This window comes from Sapajus apella, unplaced genomic scaffold, assembly GCF_009761245.1.
Source record: "Sapajus apella isolate SASKATOON/1434 unplaced genomic scaffold, GSC_monkey_1.0 scaffold103, whole genome shotgun sequence".
NCBI lineage: Eukaryota > Metazoa > Chordata > Mammalia > Primates > Cebidae > Sapajus > Sapajus apella.
Genome location: NW_022437043.1, coordinates 3853301 through 3872333, shown reverse-complemented (window position 1 = coordinate 3872333; position 19033 = coordinate 3853301). Strand labels below are relative to the sequence as shown.

The window sequence follows — 19033 nt, the reverse complement described above, 5'->3', positions numbered from 1 at the left end:
TTCAGAAAATCTAGACTGGGGCCTCAGATTCTGATTTTCTACTTAGGGCCCCAACAAAGCCCAAGCTGCTGGTTCAGGGATCGCCCTCTGAAGAGTAAGAACATTCTAAACAGGCTTCTTTGCCATAGGCCACTGAAGGGGGTACTATGAAGGGGAGAGAAAGAGCAGATCAGTGTATCTGAAGAGTTTCTGGATCCTTATAGGCAGCCCACAGGAAAAACAGACAAGGAAAAAGCAGCTCTATGCAGGACTAAAATACAGTTCACTGAAGTATTCCACCCTGGGAGTAATGTCCTCTCAAGTGTGTTTATATTGTGAATAAGTAAAGAGATAATATCAAAAGCAAGAGTTAAGTGGGAAGTCTGTAATGAAAAGTGGAGGAATCTAATAACAGGTAGTATCAAGTCAGATTTGTAAGAACCTGAGAAGAAATAAGTAGAGAAAACAGAAATTGGTGTGAGGTTTACAGTGTTAACTACAAACAGAGCAGGCAAGAATGCGGTAGGTACCTGGCTGGTAAAGGTCACTGGCACAGCTTTGGTGTCCATACTGGCTCCCAAAAAAAACAGGTATGATAATATACCTTAGGCTAAAAAAAAAAAAAAAGACTCTACGTTTTCAGCCTGAAAGGGCCCACAGTATGCCCAGTAAAGAGGAAATGCTGACATCTATGAATACATCTACTATGGTGAAAATACAAAAGGCCAAGAAGGTAGGAGAATAAGTCTTAAACACTTCCATAAAGGTGGTGGGAGAGGAATGAGAAGGGGCTTGGCACTTCTCACCAGCAAGCCAGGAGGCTGGAAGGTAGAAATGGGATCTCAGAACAAGAGTGGCCACAACCTATGTGAACGCCAAGCAAAGAACACAGAGACTGTAACTGGCTGCCAGGCAGAGGCCTCATGTGCACATGACAATACCTCCGTTCATCAGTCTAGGCGTGTCCACAAGTCCGGGGCTCTGAGAAGGGCTCCTGAGCGCATCCCAGAAGCCAAGCTCTCACGAACCAACCTGGTCCCCTTTCCCGGGCCTGACTCACCTGGCCTGTCCTCACCTGCACAGGTGCGCACCGGGGTCCCTCCATCTGCCCTCCAGGACTCTTCTCCTGGTCCCAACCTGAAGATCATATCTGGCTTGGCAAGCAGATACCCTGTTCAGGGGAAATGACACAGGACTTCGTTATTAAAGCTGAGGAATTCCAGAACCTAGGCCCATCCCTGCAGGCTGAAGGTGGCACGGCCTCGGTGACGGCCCCATGCATCCAGCTTATCTGCCCCTCAGTACAGAACAGTCACAAAGCAAGCAATGGCACCAATATGCTGTCCGGCGTCCAAACGGGACTACGAATACGACACAGTGGGCTGTAACCCAAACCCACTGAGGCTTGTAACCCACACTCATTGTTCCCAGGCCCCGGAGCTTGGAGCAGCTGAGAAAGAAAGACAGTACTGGGGGCATTCTGCATCACACTGTGACGCGGTCCCTCACCCACGGACACCAGGTGGCTGTAGTTCTCAAGCATGACGTCCCTGTAGAGGTTCTTCTGGGCAGAGTCCAGTTGCTGCCACTCCTCGAGGGTGAAGTCCACGAACACGTCCTTGAAGGTCAATGATTCCTGTAACGGCACATTCCTCTTTAGCACCCCGGGACCAGCCTGGGGCACTGGGACATGGCACCTCACGCACACGGAGGGCTTACTCTGTGCTCTCTGAAGTCCTCACACGTACTAAAGATTTCGATCCTCGCCGCCACCCTAGGAGAAACTTGACAGATGAAGAGCGCGAGGTGCACGGAGCCTAAGTAACTAGCTCAGGTCACACGGCCAGGAATGAGGGATTCGAATCCACGCAGTCTGGCTCCCGCACCCACGTCGGCCTTTCTCATGTAATCGCTCTTATGACAGTCACTAGTCAGTTCGGCACCGTATATTACATAGAGTATCTACATGACTAAAATCATTTTGAACTTTATAGGAGAAACATATAGGGTATGAGAAATATCTTACCCTGGAAATTCATTCCTTCAACCCATGTTTACTGAATAGAGGCCAGGCTGGTAAGTCCTGTGAAGTAAAGATTAATACAAAAAGATACATCTTGAACTCAAGGAGCTTCGGTTTAGTAGAGGGAGAAAAGCGACACTTAGACACTCACAGACGAAACGGAGGAAGGGAGGAAGCCTGCCTCACAGGGACAGGGACCGATGTAGGACAGGGTCCGGGTGGCCCACAGAGGAGGAAGTCAATTCTGCTTGGGGCTGTCAGACCAGGCTTCGCAGGAGACACAGAGCTACAACAAACAGTTCTAAACACAGCTAACCAATCATGACAAACCATTCTAACCTTCATTCATCAATCATGAGACAAAGAACAGGAAGCCAGAGGTCTGTGGCCTGGGCAGCTGACCAAGGCAAAAGGGGAAGGGTGTGTGCTTGGCCTTGTCACCACCAAACAAAAACTCACTTCTGCAAGTGCCCCAATTCCTCGCAAAGACCAGTACCCCCCGTTTCTGCTCCGGATCCCATCCTGTCATGCTCTCACTTTGGTGGCCTTCAATTCAAGCCACTTGTTGCACCCATAAGGCCCAAACCGGCCACAGTGGACACCAGTTTACCCAGCTGTGTGGAAGGAGAGGAGACAGGAAAGGCAGCGTGCCAGAGGGCGGTGACAGCCAGGTTTCTCCAGCAGGAGGGCTTCTCAGAGCAATCCAGGAGCTATTAGCCCAATCTGCCCCTCCCTCGTGATAGCTCCGGTGCCCGGGAACAAAACCACACTGCCGAGTGCTAGGATGACATTGCTTGGAAGCCCAAACCTGTTCCATAGACCAATATCTCTTGTAATGGTCCCAGTAACATGGCTTCCAGGGTCCTAGCAAAAGATGTGCCCAGTTACGTATCACTGAGTGACAATGGACTCAGAAAACCCCAATCTGGCCGGGCGCGGTGGCTCACACATGTAATGCCAGCACTTTGGGAGGCCAAGGCGGGCAGATCACCTGGGTTTGGGAGTTCAAGACCAGCCTGACCAATATGGTGAAACCCCGTCTCTACTAAAAATACAGAATCAGCCAGGCATGGTAGCGCATGCCTGTAATCCCAGCTACTCGGGAGGCTGAGGCAGAAGAATCGCTCGAGCCCAGGAGGCAGAGGTTCCAGTGAGTCAAGATTGTGCCATTCCACTCCAGCCTGGGCAAGAAGAGCGAGATTCTTTCTCAAAAAAAAAAAGAAGAAAAAGAAAACCCCAATCCATGGCTTCCTACCAGCTCGTCACAGTTTACTCAGTCCTCCCAGTCCAGATGCAGTTTGTTTACCAATCCGGAGTCATTTTTATTGGAAGTGATGTCACCTGGTTTGATATTGTGAAATATATATTTGGTTTTTGTCCTGTCTCCTGGCAAAAAGCTCCTGCAACCCTTGGAATAGCCCCTGAAGTGATCAAAAGTCTTATACATATTAATGAGATGACTGTTGGCTAACAGCCCTTAGGTAGCGTCTGGATGTGGGCTGCTCACCAGAAAACCAGGCAGGATTAGAGGGCTGGGACTTTCATCTCCATCCTCCAAGCTCCTGGGAGGGGAGAGAACCTGAAGGTTCAGTTGTTCACCAAGGGCCAATGATGATCAGTCCCACTGTGGCCAGGTGTGGTGGCTCGCTCCTGTGATCCCAGCACTATGGGTGGCTGAGGAGGATCACTTGAGGCCAGGAGGTTGGGGCTGCAGTGAGCCAAGATCGCACCACTGTATTCCAGCCTGGGAGACACAGCAAGACCCTGTCTCTGAAAAACAACAACGACATCCAAAGGACTGGGTGGGTTCGGACGGCTTCCAGACAGCTGAACACTTGGTGGTTCCCGGATGGCAGTGAGTCCAGAGAGGGCACGAAAGGTCCGTGGACCTTCCCACATCCCTTGCCCTATGCATCTCTTCCATCTGGCTGTTCATCTTTATCCTCTGTATGTCCTTTATAACAAATAGGGGAAAGAAACTCAGTTTCCCTGGGTCTTGGGACTCACTCTAGCAAATTAATCAATCTTCAGGAGGGGGTCGTGGGAACCCCCAATTTGTGGCCCATCCGTCAGATGTATAGGTGACATCCTACTTGTGACTGGCATCTCAAGTCGGGGCAGTCTTGTGGGACTAAGCCCCAACCTGTGGGAGCCGACGGTAACTCCAGGTAGACGGTGTCAGAAGGGAATTGACCTAGGGGACACCCAGCTGGTGTCCACTGCAGAACTGCCTGCTATGTGGGGAAACAGCCTGAGGCCTGGGATCACATCTGGTCTCGGAAGTGTTGTGTCAAGTGAGAGAAGACAGTAGGAAAAACGTAGGTGTCCTTCCTTATCTTTCAGACCCAGTAAAATAGCCGTCATCCCATTATGAAGTTTCCAGTAACACAGAGCTAAATATGACAATGATGAGACTTAATAACAACTAATAGATCCTCTGAGTAAAGTGTCAGCGGTTACTTCATAGTAAAAGTATCATCTCTGCAGAAAAGATATCATCAGAAAAATCCGGCTAGGTATTTACGGAGGGAAGAAACTCCATAAAAGTAAATTACTTATCTCACTCTGAGCCCCCAAGTAAATTACAGATGGATTAGAGATTTAAATGTGTAACAGATAACCATAAAAGTGAGAGGTAAGTTAAAAGTTTTTATAGTTTTGTAGTTACGGATAGTCTTTCCCCAAATTCATAAAATATACGGCTATAGCGTGATAAAGTTGACTACCTAGACATTGGAAATTTCTTTTTTTTTTTTTTTTTTTTTTGAGACAGAGTCTTGCTTTGTCGCCCCAGGCTGGAGTGCAGTGGTGCAATCTCAGTTCACTGCAACCTCCACCCCTCCAGGTTCAAGCGATTTTCCTGCCTCAGCCTCCCGAGTAGCTGGGATTACAGACGTGTGCCACTATGCCTGGTTAATTTTTTGTATTTTTAGTAGAGATGGGGTTTCACCATGTTGGCCAGGCTGGTCTTGAACTCCTGACCTCAAGCAATCCACCTGCCTTGGCCTCCCAAAGTGCTGGGATTACAGGTGTGACTCACCACAGCTGGCCACTCCTATTAATCTTTTCTGAACTTTGATTTTTTTTCACTTAGACAAAAGTATTCCAAACATTCTTACATGTCAGCCAATTTTTATCATGACAGTTGCAGAGTACAGATGTGGCAATTTATTTAACCACTCTCTAGTCCTCCTAGTCCACGTGCAATTTGTTTACCAATCAGGGGTCATTTTTACCATAAACAATGTCACTTGGTAGTACAGCTATCATTCAACCATTTTTGGATTCTCAGGAACATGGGACATTTAGGGCTTTCTCCTTCTACTTTTTGCTAGTATGAATAGAACTGCCTTGGACATCTTTATGGACATATAAATATTTCGCTAGGATGGAGTCCTATAAATGCAACTGCTGGTTAAAATAAGAAAAAGATCTTTAATAAGAAGAGCCAAAATACCTGTCAACCAGCCAGTACTCTCATCCACAGTGGCTCTTATCTATCTTTTCAAAGTTTACCACTCTCATAGGTAAATGACAGCATGTATGTGAGTTTCAGTAATGATTATAATCTTTTTGTATGTTTCCAGGCCACCCATATTTCTGTTGCTATGAGTCTTGATTCTGTTGGGTTGTCTTGTCTTACTGATGTATTAAAGGTCTAGGGTAAAATTCTAGAAAGAACATTGCTGTGTTAAGGATATTTGCAATGTAAATTTTGATATATATAAATCAACTATTCCACCACAAAATGCTGTATACAGTTTATAACTTCTTTGCTGTTTTTTTTCTACATACCTGACTGTACTAAGTATTATCAACCTTTCTGATGTTTAAGAATATGAATCATGATACATGGTATGCTATTCTACATTCATTTCATATTCTTTCAGTTATATATTAGGTGTGATCTTTAATGATTTGTTAGAATTTTAGTGTATAAAAGAAGTTAGCTCATGTGGGTGTTTGATAATTTTTAAGATTTTCCATTGTGCTACCTAGAAATTTCTAATGTCGGGGCTGGGTGCAGTGGCTCACGCCTGTAATCCCAGCACTTTGGGAGGGTGAGGCGGGTAGATCACTTAAGGTCAGGAGTTCGAGACCAGCCTGGCCAACATGGTGCAACCCCATCTCTACTAAAAATACAAAAATTAGCTGGGCATGGCGGCGGGTGCCTGTAATTCCAGCTACTCAGGAGGCTAAGGTGGGAGAATCGCTTGAACCCAGGCGGGGGAGGTTGCGGCAAGCTGAGATCATGCCACTGCACTCCAGCCTGGGTGACAGAGCGAGACTCCGCCTCAAAAAACAAACAAATAGCAAAAACCTCCAAACAGAAAAGCATAGTAGGAGCATATTTTCTTTAAAAACAATCCATGCCAAATTTTGTTGTTTTGTATATATATATATAAAAACAAAAAGTTTCTGTAAGGCAAACAGTTAGTAGAAGGGCTGAGACTGGGTGCATTTGTTGGAGCGCAACAGAAAGGAAGGAATGAAAATCAGCCCTGTTTTCCTGGCTTGAAAACTGGGGAAAGTAAACATCTTTTCAAATGGTTTCACACTTTTTTCTCATAAATTGCCTGCCTTATCTTTTTGACTATATGTCCACCACATTTTGTGTCTTCTTTCATCATTTTTCATTTTCTATATATGAATTCTTTGCATATCATATGCATTGCATGTACTTTCTCTCAGCTTCAAATTATCTTTTGACTCTACAGGTTTTAACATCTTAATACGGTTTAATCTGACAATCTTTCTCTTTACGGTTTCTAGGTTTCCCATCTTCATTAAAAATGTTTCTTCTGATTTCCCATTGTGCTGAGGTGGGTGGCACGGCAGAGAAGGATGACGCCGGAGTTTGACAAGGAGGTAACTTTTGGAATTCTCCACTTTATCAGTACTTACAGGATCCAGAACACACAGACTTTGAAATATGTTCTCTGTCACCAAAAACAGAAAAATGCACCACAGAGGAACAACAAAAGCTTCCTACAAGAGTCCTACCAAAATACCTGGGATACAGTCATCACTCAATGAACATAAACTCCACTTACTGGCATGCTCAGGGAATGGGTTATTAAGCAATGCATCCTGTTAAAAGTGGCTGAAACCACCAAAAGTTGGATTTTTTTTCTCGGCGCAGTAAGAAAGATGATTTACTTCACAAGTTGGATATTGGATTCCGACTCACCTCATTACCTACCATCCTGCAACAGGAAGTCGTGTTTCGAGAGGATGTGGAGCTGACTGAGCTACTTGATGCCAGTATCCTGTCTGCAAGGCAACCTCAACAACAGGAAAGTGGACGCCTTCCAACACTTTGCTCCCTGGCAACCCCTAATGTTTGGGGTGTCTCAATGCTATTTGCCTTCATTAGCTTGCTAGCTATGCTTCCCACTTGGGGGACTGTATCTTCCTGGCTGGTATAGGGAGTGATTTTATTTGTTTATTTGGTCATAAGAGCTTTGAGATTACGGAAGACAGCTGAACTACAAGTGACCTGAAAAAAATACAGCGTTCACTTGGAAGATATGGCAGCAAACAGCTGAGCTTTTACTAACCTTGAAGACAAGCTTTACATCTCATTCAAGAAACTGAAGTGATTTCCAGAGGATTTATATTTTTGCTTGACAAGGTCAGTGCTGCTTGTCCATTTAATAAAGCTGGACAGCATCCCACTTAGCACCTCATCGGTCTCTGGAAAGCTGTCTACAGAACTTCCAAGCAGCAAGGCTATCTATCCTATAGATGCTTTAAAAAAAAAAAAACCACCCCCTGAACTCTGAAAGTGACAATGTAACCAACTATATCTGTGTGGTGCCTTTTAAGGAGCTGAGGCTTGGACTTAGTGAAGCGTAGATTTCAGAAGAGGAAGCACCTAACTGTACAGATGAATTCAGCCTGCCTACGTCGAAGGTTTTGTTCCAACTATGGGTGGCAGAGTTCAGAATTCTTCAGATGGTTAGCCCTATTACTTTCTACAGCCAATTCACCTCCTGGGCCCTCACTTACTCCAGCACTTTTGCCTTATCATACTTTGTCTGATGTGACTCAAGGTCTACCTCAGGCTTACTATGCCTGTTTGGAGGAGCTTAAGTGTAACTCTGAATTCTATCGGTACTTTGAAACTCAGCACCAGTCTGTACCGGTGTTTATCCGAAACTCAACAGAGGTCAAAAGAACTGAATAACGTTCACACAGCAGCGTGCAACTTGCAGCTCCAGGTGAAAGCATTATTGAACGAGGTAATAATTCTTGAACATTCACTTGAAAGGCTTCTTTGTATTAAAGAAACACAAGAACTAGTGCCAGAGGCTTATCAAATCCTAGAACAGAAATTAAAGTTGATTCAGCCCCCATGTTCAAACAAGCAACAATTGCTGGGAAGAGGCCATTTCTCAGGTGGACAAACTGCTATGAAGAAATATAGATTTAAAAAAAGGCAAGCCTGAGGTAGTGTGTGAAAACCAACATCGTACAGGGGCACCTTTGACACAGCCTACTCTACACATTGCAGACAAAGATCCACTCCCTGAGGAGGATAAACAGGACTTAGAAGCTTATGTAGATAATATAGCTATCAACAGTGATTACAGAACGGATGACTTTTATTACTTATCTAAAGAAGACAAAGAAAGAGGAATAAGCATGAAGAATCTAAGAGGGTACTCCAAGAATTAAAAGCTGTGCTGGGATTTAAAGCTTCAGAGATAGAAAAGCAGAAGTGGCTGTAACTGCTATTTTGTGATCATGCTATGTTGAAATCCTTGTCTCCTGCAGACCTAGTGAAACACACAAGTAATTCAGAACCATCAATGAATTCAGATGCAGGAAAGTCAGTAAAAACGATACTGAAGAGGAAAATAGTAAACATAAGTGACAATGCAACAAGCAGGACTGAGCATTTGTATGATGGCTCTCTAGAGCAGGGCTATCCAATCTTTTGGCTTCCCTGGGCCACACTGGAAGAAGAATTGTCTTGGGCCACACATAAAATACACTAACACTAATGACAGCTGATAAGCTAAAAAAGAAATTGCAACAAAATCTCACAATGTTTTAAGAAAGTTTACAAAATTTTTGCTGGGCCACATTCAAAGCTGTCCTGGGCTAGATGTGGCCTGTGGGCCATGGGTTGGACAAGCTTGCTCTAGAGGGTAAAAATAAAGACAATTCTGCAAATGAAGTCTTCCTCCAAGGAGCAGAAGAGAGAACATGTTACCAATGCAAGGGCAAAGATGAATCTCAAGCAGATGGAGGCGGTCTGGCCTGGTGGTCCATCCTGGTCTCCCCTCCACCTCCCAGGGACTCCAGGGAGTCCTCAGACCTCCATGAAGCAGAGGCTGGCATGGCTACAGCTGTGACTGGATTTTACCCTCGCTACTGGCCTTGCCGCAGAAGTGGCTGCTAGATCTCTCTCCTTTACCACCATGCAGGAAGATACTTTTAGTGATGAGGAAGAATAACAAATAATAGATAGAAATAAAAATGAAGTAGAAGAAAAGTAAGAACCAAGATTCACATGAAATGATTTTAGGTTGTTCCCTTTGTGAAAGTATTTAGCTTCAAGACTAGAGAGGGAATATGGGTGTACGTTTACTGTATATAAAGTTAAGATGTGAATTTACAGGCAGAACCCTGGTTTGAGTAACTGATCTGAAATTAGTAGTTCCCTGTAAATGACAGATCTTTCAGGAAAAAAAGAGAAAGGTAAGGGCTCTATTGAATAAACTGTGGTTTTATTTGTGGTATAACTGATCAATCTTAGAAATAAGTATTTTTAATAAGAAATGAATGATCATTTCTTGTCAGAATTTGCTACCATAAAGTGATATGGATAATTCTGTTACAAGAACATTAACATTTAGTATGACTCTTTTCTACTGTATTCTTGCAGTTAATAATTGCAGCTATTATGTTAATAACAAGTTGTTTGGTTTTCTTTATACTAGTCTTAAAACAAAGATCCAGGTTCTGAATTTAAAAAATTAATTCATGTAATTGATATGTGCTGGGGCTTGGAACTAAGTAGTAGTTTCAGAAGTACTTGGGCTATGACGCTCCTTATGTTTCTTTATTTGTGTGTGTACTTAGTAGTTAATTTAAAGATGTCCTAATGATCATTAAAAGAAAAACACTGGGCTGGGTATGGTGGCTTACACCTGTAATCCCAGCATTTTGGGAGGCCGAGACGGCTAGATTATGAGGTCAGGAGTTCGAGACCAGCCTGGCCAATATGGTGGAACCCAGTCTCTACTAAAAATACAAAAATTAGCCAGGTGTGGTGGTGTGTGCCTGTAGACCCATCTACTTGGGAGGCTGAGGCAGAAGAATCGCGTGAACCCAGGAGGCAGAGGTTGCAGTGAGCCAAGATTGTGCCACTGCACTCCAGCCTGGGCCACATAGTGAGACTCTGTCTCAAAAACAAAACAAAAAACATTGTACCATTAAAAATAAAAAAGGTTCTTGCACTAAGCAAGGTTATCCCAATATCCTCTTAAATTTTCATTTAATTTTTCAAATATATATTTAGGTATTTGATCAATCTGGAATTGACATGTATATGATGTAGAAAAGTTTAACTTTCTTTCCATCCAAATGGAGACTCAACGGTGCCACCATCATTCAGTAACCACTTTTTCCACATAACTGAAATGCCATTTTTATAATCTCAACTAACAGAATCCTATTTAAGCAATACAAGAACTCTAAAAGCACAAAAGTGTGAAATTTGACATTAAAAACACATTAAGTATCCACTCCCCAAGATGTATAAGGCAAATCAAAGCAAATAATAAACTATGAAAAATATTTACAATATATATGACAGAGATCTCATTTGCTTAAGTTAACCCAAGGAGCTAACATCTAGCCATCAAAGTAATCCCACACCCAAGAGAAAAGGGGGGAAATGACTAGAATAAATATTTGAAAGAAAAAAGCATAAATGGTGATTAAACATTTTAAAAGACACTCAAATCAAGAAAAACGAATTAGAATACATTACTCTTTACTCCCTCACAATAGCAAAAATCATAGTGGATAATACACTGTGATTGCCCATGAAATTTATGGTAAGAGGCATTATAATATTGCCAGCAATGCAAACCAGAACATCCTATCGGAAGGTAATTTGACAGCTCTGAATCAAAATTCAAGATGCATATAACTTTGACCTAGAAAGTTATCCTATAAATGTTCTCACATACACACAATGGGAATGTACTATACACTGCTATGTTGTTTATGGTAGCAAAAGATTAGGAATATCCTGACTTCTTTCCTCCCTCCCTTCCTCCTCCCCCTCCCTCCTTTAAAAAAAAAAGAAAAAAGAGGAATATCCTAAATATCTATTATTAGGAAAAAGGTAAATAATTAGTGGTATTGCCATCAAATGGAATATCAAGGAGCCATTTTTGTAAAGGGGATAGGTCACTGTTTTAAACACTGGATAATTTTATTCCTCAGGTGGTATTTGGCAATGACAAGATATTTTCATTGCCCAAACTGGTGGAGGGAGCGCTACTGGCATCTAGTAGAGAGAGTCCAGGGATGTTGCTACACATACAATGCACAGGAAAGCAACCCATGACAAATAATGACCTCAGCCAAAATGTCAATTGCGTCACACTGACAAACCCTGGTGTAGAGTTAACACAAGTGAAAAGATCATTTTAAAAAAGGATCAGAAAGACCAGGATGTACTGTAACTTGTTAAGGAGAGAAAGAGAGCACATGCAGGAGAGAACAAGTGATTGTGCATAAGCAGAGAAAGAGATTCATGAGTTCAAGACCAGCCTGGGCCAACATGGCAGAACTCCATCTCTACAAAAAATACAAAAATTGGCTGGGCGTGGTGAAATGCACCTGTAGTCCCAGCTACTTGGGAGGCTAAGGTGCAAGGATTGTTGAGTCTGGGATGCGGAGGTTACAGTGAGCTGAAGTTGTGCCACTGCACTCAGCCTGGGTGATAAGGGCCAGACCCTGCATCAAAAAACAAAAACCACAAAAAACTTTTTTTTGTTTAACAAAGCTTTTGTTTGAATTTTTTTTTTTTACCATGTGCATGCATTGCTTTTAAAATGTCCAATTCAATTTGTTAATGTTCTATTCAGAGTATTTTAAATATTTTGACATTTATATTCTTAAGGGAAACTGGTCTATAATTTTCTTTTTTTTTGAGACAGAGTCTTCTTTGTCACTCAGGCTGGAGTGCAGTGATGTGATCTCGGCTCACTGCAAACTCCGCCTCACAGGTTGAAGCGATTCTCCTGTCTCAGCCTCCCAAGTAGCTGGGATTACAGGCATGCACTACCATGCCCAGCTAATTTTTGTATTTTTAGTAAAGACTGGGTTTCTCCATGTTGGCCAGGCCAGTCACAAACTCCTGACCTCACGTGATCCTCCTGCCTCGGCCTCCCAAAGTGTGGGATTACAGGCTTGAGCCACTGTGCCTGGCCTAATTTTCTTTTTTTTTTGTATCTTCCTCAAATTTCAGGTTAAGTGGCTTCCCAAAATGAATTGGGTGCCTTTTCATCTTTAATAGCCTGGAAAATTCGAACACAGAAATTATCTGGTCTTTACATTTAGTGAAAGGAGTAATTATGAAGGATTTCAGAGGGCAAATTTAAGTCTCAGTACCTTTTAGTCAAAACCTGACTTCCAGGTATATCCTCCATAAACACTGGTACTACAGAGCAAGCAGATACAGAGAAAGTTGTTCATGAAGCATGGTTTACAATAGTAAAAAGAAATTAAAAACTTAAATACCCATAAATAGTTACATGATATTAATACATCCATACTATGAAATAGAAATTTAAAACATCTTTATATATTGACAAGGAATACCACCCAGAAAGTAATCAGGTGCAAAAAGCAAGATGGGTATGGGAGTATGATGCCATTTGTGTAAAAGCATAAAAAAAAATACATATGTATATGTTTTTAGCTCATTAAATTGACATAAATGCATCTACCCGACCATTTAACCCAACTGTTAACAGTGGGCATCTCTGACGAGGAACATGGTACAGGGGGGAGAAGGAATGGAATCCCTTGGGCTACTGTTTTTTTCTATGCACATTAAAACATTATGCACAAACTTGTTATCATAAATATGAATGATGAAAAAGATCAAGCGATCTAGAAGTGAAGAAAGAGGAAAAAGCAAGATCAATCTATGTATTTAAACAATCTTCTATGAGAAGGAAATGAAGAAAAGATGAGGTACAGTTCTCAGAAGAACAAGTAGAGAGCATGGTGGCTCACGCCTGTAATCCCAGTACTTTGGGAAGCCAAGGTGGGCAGAGGCACCTAAGGTCAGGGGTTTGAGACCAGCCTGGCCAACATGGTGAAACCCTGTCTCTACTAAAAACACAAAAATTAGCTGGGTGTCACGGCAGGCACCTGTAATCCCAGCTACTCGGAAGGCTGAGGCAAGAGAATCACTTGAACCTGGAAGGTGGAGGCTGCAATGAGCTGAGATTGCACCCCTGCACCCCAACCTAGGTGATAGAGTGTGACTCCGTCTCCAAAAAAAAAAAAAAGAACAAGAAGTAGAGAGAAGGATTGTTTTTCCTCTCTCTTGGTGAGGGAAAGGATTAGAGAAACTAGAGGTTGAGAACTAGTTTAACAGAAAACAGCCAGAGAAGAGGGGATAATTGGTATTTTCAAGTTTACTATAGAGATTCCAAACCTTGCCTCAATTTCACTGGAAACAAAGTATGGGTAAATTAGGCACTTACCTGGGACATGGCCATCCTGCTCTGCTCTGGATAAAGGATGGAGATCTATAAAGGCAAAATTAGGAGAGTACACTAGGTAGGTGTTAGACCATCACTATCGTCCTGATAATAAATACCCTTATACCCTGGGGAGAATGGTCTAAAAACATGACCTGGTAGCTCCAGCCTGTTTCCATGACACTCTACTAAGATCATGTAGGTTTTACACATGAAATTTTGTTTCCCTTACTGGACAGATGTATGACTTGTATCTAAAGATATCTACTTTAGAAACCAGTAACAACTTAACATCTCCTTTATCTTAAGAGTTTTATTACTAGACATTTGTCATAATGAAACAATCCTAAATGTGGAAAAGCTGAAAGAATGGTAACTGTAGTCATTTCTACCATTCAAATATTAATAAGTGGGCCAGGTACAGTGGCTCACGCTTATAATCCCAGCACTTAGGGAGGCCGACGTGGGCAGATCACTGGAGCCCAGGAGTTCAAGACCAGCCCAGGCAACATGGCAAAACCCCATCTCTACAAAAATCGGCCAGGCATGGTGGCACACACCTGTAGTCTCTGCTACTCTGAAGGCTGGGTGGGAGGATCACTTGAGCCCAGGAAGTCAAGGTTGCAGTGAGCCAACATGGCGCCACTGCACTCCAGCCTGGGTAACAGAGGGAATCCCTGTCTAAAGAAAAACCAACCAAACAAACAAAATATTGGAAGCAACTAAATGTCCAGCAAAGAGGACACAGTTAAAAAATATGACATATGGAAAAGCAGGTATACTGAACAGGCTTTAAAAATGCCATGGAATTTGTTTTCAGTTCCTAAGGTGTTTAAAAGCAGGTTCCAACAAAGCAAGCAAAGTATGATCTCATTTTTGATAATCAATAGGCACATATATGATGTCTCAGAGGATTTATTAAAATGCTGATGTTGGTTACTTTTGAGTGGTAATTTCAATTTTCTTTTATTTGCATTTTCCCAATTTTTGACAAAGAATATTACTCGTAAAACAAAAATTAAAAATCACCTCTTATCAAACTGATTCCTAGAGGTGAAAAGACCCTCTGCAAGTGTGTATGAGTAGGATTTCTGGATGTGGTTTGGAGGAGGAGCCCAACCAGGGCTCAGAGGGCTGCAAGGGAGGCGTGCTGTGCAAGTGGGTGGGTAGCAGCCCAGCAGCGTCAGTTCTGTGAGGGGCTGAAAACCACTGTGCCTGCTCCCCTGTATCTGCCTCTCTAACGGGCCACCTACCATGTTCCCACCCCACCACTTCCTCCTTTCTCATTATCTGCGTTTTGATTGCCAGGCTCCTTCTTTGGCAGTTTTTCAAAAGAAAGTTCCAGCAAGAAGCTTCTGTGGAGAGTAACCGTTTCATACTGCAGCAATCACTGTGACAGCATCAGGACAACGGGGTTCAGCTCCGTGTAGGTTAACAGGTTCTGTCCCCCAGTGCACTTTCATTAAACATTAAAATAAGGCAGCAGAGCTAGATATCACCATACCTAGAGACTACCCTGAAATTCTGTAAACTAAAAATATAATCTATTTCTTGCATTTTGGTCAGGATGGAGGGAGACTCAGCATTTCCCCTGGAAGCAGGTGCCTGGTTGATAGTGTGGGGCCAACTCAAATTGAGAAACAGCCAATGGCAAGAGAATAGGTGTTCTAGGAGAGGCCAAGTCCTCTGTGGCTGGCTGTGATCCTTCCCAGCCTCATCCTGCCTTTGCAGGTACTACAGCAGGGCACCTGCCCCATGGGGGGCATCCATGCCTCCATCCACCTGTGATTTTCACCAGTCCCTCCTCCAGCAGGAATCAAACTGCACTGTCACATGGTCCTTGATGGCACCTGGAAGTTGAGCCAGCTTTGCTGTCTCAGCTGAAGAGAGGGACAAAGGCCACTAGGGGTCCAGCTCTTCTAGGACCTGCTGTATTGTGAGCCTCCTTTCTCTGCCCTGAGGATCTAGGTCTGGGCTCTGGCTGAGGCTTCTCCTCCAAATTGCCTCAGCTCAGCATACCTCTCTTGTGTCCAAGGAGGCAGGACCAAGGGATTCAGAGACAAACACACCCCAGCTGGGACCATCACTGTAGCACCAGATCTCTGCCTGTGACCCAGCGAACTCACCTCCTCCTGGGGCCTCAGCCTAAGTCTTCTGAGACTAAGTGAGGAAGCCGGGGCACAGATAAACTAGAGTCTGAAGTCCGTGAGCAGCGGTCTCAGGTCTGCACTGTGACCCTGAAAACACAATGACCACAGGAGATTCAATTAGCAACACCTATGCTCCCTATACAGTGAAGTTGAGTAAAATAGAAAGGTTTTTACCCAACAGAAGAGGGACAATGCCTCATTCTAGCTTTAAGAGTTAACATTCATGCACAGCTCAATTATCCTCAGTGAGCGAAACCCTGCCTTCCTGAGTCCGGGCTTTGGAACCAACTGATTGCCTGCTGTGCCACTTTTATTCACTGAAGAAATGAGTGCCTTCCATGTGCCCATTCTCTGTGTTGGAAATGCATCAATGAACAAAGTCTCAAAGTCCCAGCTCCTGCAGAGTTTCTAGTCTAGCGGGGGAGACACACAGGAAACAATAAACATGAAAAGCACAAGAAAAAAAAAAAAAGCATTTCTCAGGTTGCTACCTATGTGATTTTGGACAGGTTGCCAAGCCACACTAAGCCATTTTCTCTCTATAAAATGAAGATAAGGAGATAATCATGCTACTACTGCACAGGGCTCCTGTGAAGGTTAATGTGAAACATTTGCAAGGTTGCCTGGCAGTTATTAGGTGCTCAGGAAACAGGCGCTGAGTGACTCAATCAGTCGTCACTCGCTGGCCCCGAACCTCGCCCTCAGCACTCATGCCCACAGGCCGGCGGGTCTCAGGGAACCGGACCCTAGGCCTAGCTCAGAGGGTCCTGAGAGCAAGGGGTCTGTCTCAGGCGGGGACGTGGCCTGGAGGATGCGCTTTTGAGCTGGGCTATAGAGCCACCCTGTCACCCACAAAGGCGTTCACCTATGGCCCCGTGACCCCATGGCCCCGTCAATCCCCATCCCCCATCAAAACCATCACCACCTCCGCGTCCGTCTTACTTCACCGCCAAGAGCCTGAAACCTCAGAGACCGACGACAGCAGCCAGTGTAAACCAGGAACCGCCCTCCCAGGTCAGCCGAGCACTTCCGCTTCCCACCGCCCCCTGGGAACGCGCGACGGGGTTGGAGCGTGTCGCAGCGTCGCGCACGCGCAGTAGCACGGGAGTGAGTGCGCCACCGCCAATGGCCAACATGGCGGCCTCCAGGGGTCATATGTTTCTGATAGTGTTCGGTTTGGGGACAAAAGCGTGTGACCATTTTCCGCGGCAAGTGGTACAAAAGGCCCAGGGGGTTATCCCTTGGCGTCGAGAGGCGAGCGGACTTTTCAGCGGCTTACCTCCCGCCCGCAGGGAGGCCGAAATCCCCCTTTTCCCACTTCGTCCTCCTGCATCGCGACCCTCCCAGTCGCTATGGCATTGGGTGTTCGCGTCCTTCTCTCCCGAAAGCCATTGTTCCCGCTTTTATCCCCTCCTGTGAACAGGAAAAAGAGTCGCGTCTCCTGCGTCAATAGCGCTCGGAGGCGTGGCCATCTAGGGTCCAGGCGGGTCTCAGGGAACCCGACCCTGGGCCTGGCTCTCAGAGTCCTGAGATCAAGGAGTCTAGCGCAGGAGGGGAAGTGGCCTGGAGGATGGGCTTTTGAGCTGGTCTTCAGATCCAGCAGTCTCTTGAAATGAGGGGAAAACCCTCATTCTGATTTTTCTCTATGCAGGGACTCCAGTTCCTAAGATCCTAGACAGCCTGGAAGAATCTGGATTTTACTTTTTTGAAAACACTAAATAGCAGAGAGATGTTTTCTCTGAGAATGCCAGCCAGTGGCAACATGGCCCGCTAAAAAGGCCTGTAGTGGCCTTGAGGAAAGTTTTCTGTTTCCTGTTTGGGCCTGGGGAAAACAGACCAGGTGTGTTCTCCATCCTTCCGTGCCTGCTTGGTCACCGAGCAGGCTTCCTTGGGTCACGCATGGCAGGGTCTCCACCAGGTACAAAGCAATCCCTTCTATGCTGGAGCCAACTGGTGCCAGCCACTGTTTCTATAAACAATGTCAAAGCTGATCATGGAATCTATCAAACAGGTATTTAATTTCCATTTGAACATGGATCTTTCTCCTTTTTCGCCTTTGAAGGTTAACTTGCATTCCCCAGGTAGTTTGAATGAGTCTCAGCCCAAATTTGCAAACTCAGTACAACCATCCTCTGGGAAGTCACCCCGTCTAAGCCTCCTGTACAAGTCCTAAGAAAAGAACCTGTTTTCCCGTGGGCATGTGAACAGCTAATTATCACTCATTCAGATTTTCATGTATATGTGTTGCTGATGGCCAGGTTTAGAGATACCAACCTATTTATTTCTAGAGGAGAGGTGAACTGATAACCTTCTTTTCAGACATCACTATAACTAGGCGGGTATTGGTTAATAGTATGACAGTGTCCTGAGGACAATAGAGAAACTGCAAACTGCAAAAGTACCTGGTCTGTGGCCCTGGCCAGCATCTCTCCATATCCTGCTTCTGCAGGAACAGGTATTTCTGCAAAAAGAGAATTAACTGGTGTTTTAGATGTGACCAGATGCAGGACAAGCTCTTACTGCCATGCCAGCATTTGCTATTCATGATGTTAGTATTCAAAAATTAAGAAACACCCTGCCTGGGCCATTGGTGTCTACTAATTCATTGGAAGAGAAGACTGGAATCCACCATTTTCTTGGACCTCATTCCCCTCTTTTCTCCCATAGCTGAGGACCACCTATCCCAGATGGCCGCTGTTATTGTTCAAAGGAACATCTTTAGAGCCTCAGCCCAGGAATAGCTCATGGCAAGCACCTGGTAAATGTTGGTTTTCACTGTCCTCTCTCAACACTATGAAACTTGCTTCACTCTCAAACGCCCCTGTCGATTTCCATAGGCAGGAGAGTATCCAGTATTAAGTGGAGCTGGTATTTTCAGAAATGAAGCCCCTTTCCTTATTTGTGCCAGCCTGTTTTTTCTTGAGCATATGGGCATTGCATTATTACCCACTCTGTATTTTATTTGTATCTCTTAATGATGGCCAGGTTCAGAGATACCACTCTATTTCTAGAGGAGAGGTGAATTGATAACCTTCTTTTCTCATATTGAGAGGGGAGACCCCCCACACCTCCTTCTATTTCACCTCCTCCCTCCCCCGCTTCCAGATGGGAAGGAGGGTGAAGAAGGAAAAATAAAA

The 19033-nt window shown here is 44.3% G+C and overlaps 1 protein-coding gene and 1 pseudogene across 6 annotated transcripts in view; one reads left to right on the top strand and one right to left on the bottom strand.

Moving 5' to 3' along the window:
* The window catches only part of KRBOX4 (KRAB box domain containing 4), a 45540-nt gene extending 28226 nt beyond the window's left edge, over positions 1-17314 (bottom strand). For 2 of the 6 annotated variants that reach the window (XM_032258523.1, XM_032258527.1), the window contains exons 1-5: positions 16822-16950; positions 15873-15983; positions 13750-13794; positions 1489-1615; positions 1055-1150 (exon numbers count right to left, since the gene is read on the bottom strand). In XM_032258523.1, coding sequence (XP_032114414.1) covers positions 1055-1150; positions 1489-1615; positions 13750-13764 — 238 coding nt within the window. In that variant the 5' untranslated portion in view covers positions 13765-13794; positions 15873-15983; positions 16822-16950. Of the gene's footprint in view, positions 1-1054; positions 1151-1488; positions 1616-13749; positions 13795-15872; positions 15984-16821 lie in introns of all 6 variants that reach the window. The other 4 variants (XM_032258521.1, XM_032258524.1, XM_032258526.1 and 1 more) reach the window with 3 other exon arrangements.
* On the top strand, positions 6631-9753 carry LOC116536693 (annotated as a pseudogene).
* Positions 17315-19033: the final 1719 nt, after the last annotated feature.